Source organism: Barbatula barbatula, assembly GCF_947034865.1.
Source record: "Barbatula barbatula genome assembly, chromosome: 3".
NCBI classification, from domain to species: Eukaryota; Metazoa; Chordata; class Actinopteri; order Cypriniformes; family Nemacheilidae; genus Barbatula; species Barbatula barbatula.
The window spans coordinates 10,931,068-10,941,106 of record NC_136764.1 but is presented as its reverse complement, the minus strand read 5'-3'; the positions used below and the strand labels follow the sequence as shown (position 1 = coordinate 10,941,106).

General features: G+C 37.2%; 1 protein-coding gene across 1 annotated transcript; it reads right to left on the bottom strand.

Moving 5' to 3' along the window:
* Nucleotides 1–1,457: 1,457 nt before the first annotated feature.
* otomp (otolith matrix protein) lies at nt 1,458–8,156 on the bottom strand (the record flags this gene model as incomplete). The annotated part of the gene is made up of 9 exons (XM_079453663.1): nt 1,458–1,489; nt 3,159–3,330; nt 4,515–4,699; nt 5,153–5,220; nt 5,492–5,666; nt 6,059–6,244; nt 6,614–6,716; nt 6,960–7,096; nt 8,078–8,156. 9 exons carry the CDS (start codon nt 8,154–8,156, stop codon nt 1,458–1,460), a joined length of 1,137 nt encoding a protein of 378 aa, XP_079309789.1.
* Between the last annotated feature and the right edge of the window lie 1,883 nt (nt 8,157–10,039).

Below are 10,039 nucleotides of genomic sequence, written 5' to 3'. Positions count from 1 at the left end.
ATTGGAAGAATGTCAGTAACCAAACATATCTCATCCCCCATTTACTGCCATAGTATAGGCAATATAAATACGATGGCAGTAAATGGGGGATTAGATCTGTTTGGTTACTGACATTCTTCCAAATATCTTCCTTTGTTTCAGTAAAATGATATTAGTAATTTGAAGAATTTCATGTGGTGTTATTATGACAGCATATACTTCACATGAAGGTTTTGCAGGTTTTATCTTCCACAGCAGGATTCAAAAACATTCTGAATAGCATCTTGTGTGACTAACATTTTACTTTTATACAAAGGAGTTGTCACAAATGTGCTTATTAGTGATCTAGAAAACATTTCTAGGTTAATGTTAGTGTGGATGTTCACTTCCAAACAATACCATAGAACCATTTTGGGATATATGGTTGAACCTTTAACATCCACAGAAACTTTCTGTTGCACAAAAGGTTCTTTGAGAACAAAAAGGTTCTTCTGTGGCATTGCTGCACATAACCCTTGTAGGACATTGATGTTTAAGAGTGTATCTACCTTTAAAGTACTTATAGTATATATAGTATATCAATTAAGTATATAAATGTTTAGATAATGCTATCTGAAGATAGTGACATTGAGCAGGGCATGTGCTTGACTGACCAAAACTGTGAAACATATGGAATGCGTTTGAAAAGATCAAGATGAATAAGGATATTAAACTTGTATTTGTGAGACATCACAATTGCTGATGAACATAAGGTGAAAGATTGTCCTGAGAGACTGAGCCTGATCCTTTAGTTTCTTCTCTGGACAAAGTTATCTATGCAGTACAAATGCTGCCCGGAATCTGAATGTGTGTGTTTATATAGGAGGGCAAATGTTTTCTGAGATGGTATCTCTTATAACTACAGTACAAAAGCTTAGAGCACACTGGTGTTTGATGGATGGATTGAGAGGTCGGTTGCAATTCACAACCTTGCCGCTAGATTTCACTGACTGGACCTTTAATACACATAATACAAATATTATTATTTTATTGTAATGACCCAATCTGTCCCTTTTATAATGATGAACAAGTACAGGAGGCAGCAGACAAATGGATTAAAAGGTTTCAGACTTCATTAACTTGAGTGTGTGGTAATGATATGTCAAACACTGCAGTCACAGCGGTGATGACTGGTGCATCCTCCTCTACTGCTGCTGATGCTGGTGAATGCAGTCTACATCTCAGATTAATGAGGCTTGTTTTCTCAGTGTCATAAACAGACACACTCAATGTGTGAGCTGTAGGGACATCTGCCACCATCAAAACTTTCCTCTTGAAACATCGAAAACGAGGTTTCCTTCTATCTGCATTTTCATTGGTGGATAATTGTTTTCTGTTGCGTGACATGTTGTGTGCTGCAATGCGGCAGTTTTCCACCTTGGCATTTTACTGATTATCAAAAACAAGACATCCATCATTTTGTGTCTACCAAACTGATTTTAATTGTCATGTCTACTGCTGCTGACTGAGCCTGAGAGGAGAAAGAATACAACTTCAAAATAAACAAATCATGAGAATTGTGTCTGAGGCTGCAGGTACAATTGGCCCAAAGTTCTCAATTAAAGGGACAGTTCACCCAAATTCAACATTCTTTCATCATTTACTCACCCTTATGTAATTTCAAACCTCTTATTTCTTTTGCTGAACACAAACGAAGATATTTCGAAGAATGTAGGTAACCAAACAACATTGAACCCCATTGACTTTCATTGTATGGAGATAAATGCACCAATACATGTTTCTAAATGTCTTCTTTTGTGCTTCACTGGAGAAAGAGACATAGACAAGTTTTGATTGACATGAGGGCGAATTAGCTACAATGCATAAATGCCATGTAAAACGCAGAAATGAGGAACACAACTGACTGTCAACATATTTTTATAATCAAGAGAAAGATCTAGAAATGTCAAAGTGATATGACTATTTACAGAGTAGTTTTGTTCAAGTTGGTATTACGTTATCCTGAAGGTTCAGGAAACAGCACCGTTATAGAACCCGTTCTTAAAACCATAAATGCTAAATGTTTTTTCCGCCCAACACAGAGAACCTTTTCTAGAAGATGATCAACTGCTTCTGAAAGATTATGTTTTGCCTGCAACGTAATAAAGTTCTTATACTGCAAATTTACATTAAATCTAGACAGGTTTCAAGCTAAAGATGCACTACCTGAATATACAAAGTTACAGTATAGATTTGATGTTCAAAATGCTTCAGATCGTCTGGCAGATGCTCATCCAAAACAGAATCGTATTGTGTACAGGTTTGTATCTTTTGGCTTTTGTTTTTGTATTAAACAGGAGGCGGCAAAGACTTGTAGAGGTACAATAGACATGTCACATATATTCAGATATTTGAAGACTTTAGGAACGGAACAATATTAGGAAAACAACTAACAAAAGAGACATGGCATTCAGCCCATATACCATGGTAACACATTTTACACAGAATGGTTTAGGGTAAGTGTGGGAGAGAGGAATGGTGGGAAATCTGTAGATTCCTCTTTCCTCATCAGATCAACACAGACCTGGAGAGAGGGAGAGAGAGAGAGAGAGAGTGAGAGAGAGAGAGAGAGAGAGAGAGAGAAAGAGAGAACAGGGGTTCATTACACTTTATCTAATACTCTGAAAAAGCTAAATATCCTTGTTTGAAAGAAGAACATTCTTTGTGTGGCTTCACAATCAAAACTTTCTCTATGGTCTTAAAAAGTGAATTTATTTAAATAAGTTGTAAAAAATCGCTTGTTTTAAATCTGGGCAAAACTACCCCAAGAACGTCTAGCTGAAGTTATATAACTTGGCCCGCCCAAGACACGGTTAAGTAATAAGAGGAACCTGTGAAGATTTTATAATTGTAGTTTATATAATCACTAAACATAAAAAGTATGATTTGTGGTGAAGTTAGCTGAACATTGTCCCTTACGATGGCATTCAGATAAGTATAAAGGTCGGAATACTTAAGAACGATTGCTTTGGGTGCAAGAATATTTCTAACATTCTAACTGGACCTCAGGGAAAAAATAAAACGATAAAAATTATGATATTATACACTTTAAAGTTGAAATGTCTAATACATTTAAGGCCTTATGAAATATTTACAAAATTCACTTGCATAATGCAATAAGTATCTTCTGCTAAATGTACCTTCACAATCAAAAGCCTTCAGTATAGTTGTGTAAGTGGGCCCCAGCCAGGAAGTGTATGTTCCCATAACACGCTGCAGCTTTTTGGTGGAATCGCTAAACAGCACGTCAGGTTGCCCATAATTCATGGAGCTGAATAGAGAGAATCCTTCTGTAGCATTGGCAAAAGCATTCTAGAAGACAAAAAAAATACGGTAAAATGGTAATGGTTTGGAGAATGGAGAATAGACATGAGAAGATCAACATTTTTGTTTAATATACAAATATAAGATAATCTTCAAAATGCTTGCTCATATATTGCAGTGAGTGTGGTGTCCTGCTCTGAGCATTTATGGCAGAGCGTGGTTTACTGGCACCCTCCCATGACAAACTGTAATGTAAGACTGTGTCTTGAGAAAATCAATGATCACCACGGGGCTCAGGCTGGTGTATTGAACGCATAAGTCAGCCTGATGTGATCTGTGTAATACCGGATAAGTTCCGAGATAGTGCTGTTAATATAAGCTTTGGCAGCGGTAGTTTAATCATACCCTTGACCGCTAATGTGCAGAAACAACATTTCCAATGAGATTTTCATGCTTTGTATTGTACTAAAGGGATTTCATCTCTTTTTTAAACTGTTGTTATATTATTTCACAGATAACATCATTGAAAATGGGAACTGAGTCTGATCTCCACAGACCGTGTAAGAATCTATTTAATCTGTGGGATTTGTGTGTGTGTGTGTTTATGTTTAGAGTGAGATCCAAATGTTTAAGACTCCCAGACTTTCCATGCTTTGATTTTACATTCTTTTACCATTTTCGTACAAAATCCTTCTTACAATTTTAGACCGTTTCATCGGAAGCGATGTTATCTACATTACGGCTTCAATGGAAGTGGAATATGGTCAATGTCACAAATGCTTAGATTTGATTTAACAACCTTCTGTGACCTGAGACAACAAGCTTAAAGGGAGAGTTCACCCAAAAGTGAAAATTCTTCCATGATTTACTCACTATTATGTCATACAAAACTAGTATGACGTCTTCTCTTCTGCAGAACACAAAATAAGATATTGTAAAGATTGCAGGTGAACGAACAACATCAGTAACCTATTGACTTCCATTGTATTGACACCAAATCAACTGAGACAGTTCTCAAAATATCTTTTTTTGTGTTTCACAGAAGATAGAGTCATATACAGATTTTAAACAATTTAAGGGTAAATAAATGATGAAATACATTTTTTTGGGGGGTGAACTACCCAAACTACCCAAACTACCCTTTTTAATGAAAAATAAAAAGACATATTTTGAATGTGGTCTTAGACTTTTTAACACCTCTTTATGTGTGTTTGTGTTTTGACTCTCCTGACCTGCACACGTTCCAAGTACTTGTAAATGCGGCACTTGTCCTCCAAACGCACCACCACCGCATTGGTTGGTACCACAGCCAGGTGGCAGCGCTCATATTGAAACAGGTCAGCTTCGGTTCCATCGGGACACAAGAGCTTTAGGTCTTCCAGCTCCAGATCCAGAGCCCAAGACTCCTGGTTCTTACCTTACACAAATAATAATCCAAACAGAGGTTTTAATTTCTGAACGTAACTAAATTTAGGATGGTACCCAATGCTTGTCTAAATGAAACCTATGTAGGTATAATGGTGAGAAAGCTTGCAAGTCACACAGGTATTACTAAACTGTGTATCACTATTACACTTCCATCATGCTTGCACTAAGCTTCTAGGGTTTACAGTGTCTAAACAAGAGAACCCAGCAGACATACAAAGAAACACATTGTTATGAAATACTGCCCCCCTGTGTCTATCAGCGAGTGAAACGTGATCCAGATCGTGAAGTGAAGGCTACGATTGTCCTCTTTCAGGGCCTTACAAAATTTCATTTAATTAATAAGAAAGCAACGTCAAATTCTCACTGCATTTGAACATTTTTTACCCCGTGTTAAAGTAGCTCTTCTTACACCCAGCATGGGGCAGACAATACTTTTACTTACCCTCCATGTTGTCAAAGACTGTAGTGTGTTTGACAAAAGCAACATCCCCAAGATTTTCAGCAACACATCTGCAAAATACAACAAAAAATAAATGTATTAAACTTAAAGTTTTGCAATAGTACTGCAATAATACTTTTTAAAATCCTTTTACCGGCTGAAGCAATAAAAAAGCATATAATTTTATCCATTATAGGATTTATTTTTATAAAACTTTTTTTTTTAATAAAGAACAATATTGTAAAAAAGTGCAATATTCATTAAATACATGTACTGTATGTGCAACCTATTAGGATGTTGAATAGTGGATCACTAGGAGAGATGCATTCTGAAACATCTCACCTAAGAGCTCCAGCCTCCCCAAAATGACGTTCCCGTGGGTTGTTGGCACAGATGTGGCGGTCGTTCTCGTCTCCAATGCAGGCCTCACAAAGGTTTCTGGGATTGTTTCCTTTGGGATCATGCTCTGGGTCTTTAACTCCTGGGACACAGCTGTAGCCAAAGAAATCCCCTACCGCTGGAAAGCATTGGGAGAATGATACAAAGATTATTAAATTGTCCCAAATAGTGTAACACCATCCACAAATTGTATTTAAACTTGATGTTCACGTATGAGTGTGATATGATCTTATACATTGATTAACTACATCAAATATTTTTTTATAGAATATAAAATATTTTTAGACAGCAAGACTGTTAAAACTTATACATTCCCTCATACTGCGTGAAAATTATAACCTAAAATCTCAACGTCGATTTAAAAAAGATCAGAGGTATGTTGTATGTTATCTACACGCATGCTTAATACCCCAGGATGCAAGTGCTATTTTTGACACAAATCATTGCATATGCACACCCAACATTGAGAAAGCAGCTGTCGACAGACCACAGCGTGGTAACATCTCTCACCATGGGGGAAGTTGCACTGCTCATCCACGCTGATCTGTGATGTGTTCACCAGGAAGCCAATGGGAACGGTCCATCCCACGGTGGTCCGCATCCCAGGGTGACAGGAGCTGCGCTCGTGCATCTCCAGCAGGGACAGATCACTGGATGATGTCCGTGCCAGAGCAACCACGTAGTAATTAATACCGTCTGTGTCACAGGAATATCAGTAAGAACATGCAACAGTGTAAAAGGCATCAAAGCAAGACATTTCAAAGGTGCATTTTGGCACAGTGAGAAATGTTTATAATCTCGCATGAGTGTTTTACAGAAACAGCCAAAAGATGAAAAATCTTCATGTAATTAGAAACCTATAGGGCTTTTAGGGAAATCCTAATATTTTATTGCAAGAACTGAAGAGTGTACACTACGCAACATTTGCAAATCAACAACAACATTCCTTAAAACTTTATTATGTGGAGCACACAATTTGAGCTTTGGGCTTATATTTTACAGAACAAAAATGAATCTACAGTATACTGTAGAAAACATTATTATGTGTTTTATAAACATACTCACCCATGCCATTATAAGACTCTCCTACAGACACATCTAAGCCGTAGCAGAATCCAGCGGTGTAGATCTCATCAGCATACATCGTGGCGGCATCTGCAGTGCCATTCTGTTTAAAACAATACAATTTCACTAAACAACAGAAACCAATAGATTCTGCATTGGTGTAATTGAAAATCAAATGATGTATACATTTTGTAAGATTGCATAGTAAGTCAAGATTTGCAGGAGAAGCAAAAATAGGCGCAATCATAAAATTCAATCTGGAATCTATGAGCCTTGTAAAGTAATGCGCTATATGTGCTTTGCTTTGATTTGTTTCTTTCATCACAGAAAAAGAGATTCCTACAACCTTTATTTGTTTCATGCAGTCTGTGGGACTTTGGCCCCTCACACACAGTAGTTGTCCACGGATGTTCCTGGCCGTGGCATTACCAGCCAGATCCAAACACTTCTGCTCTTCGACATCAGACACTGTACACCATCTGACTGCAAAGAAATGACAAGCGACCAGAAAATGAATGATTTAAAAAGTAGCGTATCGCTACTGTCCTTTTGAAACTTTATATCTCCATATTCCGTGATTTTAATTTCACAGGGTTTTGAAAATATCTAAATAATAAAAAGTATTAAAAATTGTTTGTCAACACAGCATTTCATCATTTTACATAGTGATAGTTCATGCTTAGTTTTCTTTGATTTTGTTTAACGTTTTCAAAGTTCCCCCAAATAAGATGATACTTTTGTGAGGGACCCCCTTTCTAAAATACATATCCATGTCTTATTTGTATGTATTAAGAATAGAATAATAAATGTAATAGTATGCAAATGTAAAAACACTTGTTGGATGTATGTAACCCTCAGGGTGAGGAGACATTTTCAATTTAAATGTATTGTACCAAATCAACTTTTATATAGAGTGTGATAAAAGGAACTAAAGCGAGAAAAACACAATATAAACTATTCTTGATGTAATGCATGTACTATAGCCAAAAAGAACACTAAGAGATAACCATATAATATATTTAGGTTCAGTACACTTTTACTATTTTCAGTAGACACCCTGAAACTTTCTGGCGACCCCTTGCAACCATCTGGAGCCCCCTTGGGGGGTCCCCACACTCCAGTTTGAAAACCCTTGGACTACACTACATCTTCTTATTCTTCATTATCACTATTTTCTTGTTTAAAATATTATTAAAAACAAAACTCTTTAATTTTTAAAACTTTTTAATTGGTACTGCAAAAAGAAAACACACTGCTGTACCATGTAGCCTGCATCTTGTTTAGATCAACAAAATATTGTTTCATCGCTATATTAATATAGCTATTTGAGATTGATCAAGCAAGATGTTTTTTATTTTGAAGCCCACACAAGGGCCCCGATAAGTGAATCCAAATCAGAATATTACATGTTAAAATACGTAAATATCACAATGAGGCCATAAAGCTGAGAAAAACTGTACTTACTTATATTGTTTTCCGTGGACATTGAGACCAGAACGAATAGGAGCAGAGCCACAGCAAGGTATCCTCCTGGATGATTCATGCTGTCTTTGAACAGTTACCTTTCCGAATGGGCTCAGACACACAGGGGTGGTGTGGGAAGTAAAGTTAAAAATGTACATAAAAAACAGCTCTGAGCTCAGATTGCTTCCTTCATAGGGTACCTAGAAAGCTCAGAAACCCAGAGGTTAGGAACAATCTCTTTTTGATCTAGGTTATTTTCCACTTATCCGATCACGATGGGCATCTAGTGTTTCTTTCCTTATCCAATGGGAGTTCATGGCATGCAGGTTTTTGCACACCTCACTGCACCTGGCAGCAGGCAGGTCAGATCATTTCTGAGGTTATAATTAAGTAAGATACAAAAGCTTTTTGTGGACAGCTTCTAAAGCTCTTCGAGATTAGGCCAAAGGTCTGAAAGAAGCCAAGTTTAATTGGAGATATGGATGGAGGCAACAGGAGGTTCCTTTGTGCCACTATGAGGTTGAGGAAGCATATAGGGCACCTGATATCTTCTCTGTATCCCAATTCTCATGTCACCTTCCCTATAATCAATGCTTTATTAAAGGAGATACAAGTGATCTTTGAGACAGAAGATATAATTTCAGGGCCAAAAACAAACTGATACTGGTACACACATATAAACACCTTGTTACAAGAAATACAAGAGTGTATCTGTGTGTGGAACAGCAAGCTGAAAATTACAGGATGTGTCTGCGGTGGCGTAAACAAGTCAGCCGTATGAATTTGACACATGCATGAGATTTCTTTCTTATTGAACACATGGTGAACAGTATCTGACAGGAACATTCTCAGCTGCCAGGAGGTGCTTCCCCTGATGTGGTTAAATTTAGGGAAAGCAAGCTAGAAATCATAGGACTCTGTCAGCAGAGTGAATTTGACATGTATGAGGTTTCTTTCATATTGAGCACGGGGAAAACTGAATACCGCAATAAGATTACCAGCTGTGTAAAGACGGACAAATTTGACTTGAAGGTAGACGCAGGCCCGATTGGCTTTAAAGTCCCCATGAACCGGAGGTCGCGATCATTTTTACTTCTGGATTTTGACGCATTTCCGAGTGAAATCGAATTTCTCATGAGAAAAAATAGGGGGCCAGGCTTTCGTTTTGATTGGATGTACTTTATATAAACAGCCTTGGCATTTTGAAATGGAACTGGCAACAGACTGACAGTTGAAGAGGAGGAGTTAACGGATGCTCCGCCCAAGACATCTAACATACGTCATTTAAGATGGATAGTCAATACAGGAAGGAAGTGCATTTTCTGATTTTAACTAAAGATTACAAGGCCACGCATATTTTTTAAAGAAAATGACCCACATTGATAAACAAATTACAATAAACACTGCAATATTTCATAAAAAATTGGCATTTTCATTTATTATTTCACTGGGACTTTACAGTGTCAAAACAAGCATTTAATTGCATTGAATTGCAATCTAGCATTAACACGTTTAAAAAAGTGAACTGTACAATTGGAAGAAAGTGAATATAAGTGATGTTAGAGAAGCTACTAACAAAAAAGCATACCTGATATTCAGAAAAATAAGTTTATTAACTAGGCCAGAATGCTTTATATAACCAGGTACACTTTCATAATCCAAGCAAAACTGTGTTATCCTCTGGTGCAATTGTGTTCCGCATCACATTAACCTATAGTGCCATAAATATTACACTGCATTGATCGCCCAGGAAAAATCTATGATATTGAGTGGACTGGAGTTGTGGCTACACACCTAAGGGTCTGTCAGATGTCTCTGACCTTAACTTCATATCCTTTTTTTCGTGGACAATGATATGACCATTAATCAAATAGCTAGTTTGAGGTCAGTGGCTCCTTGACTCTTTTCATGACAAGGACATTTTCCTTTTTTTAAGCAGCTATGTGACGTGTTGACTTGCTT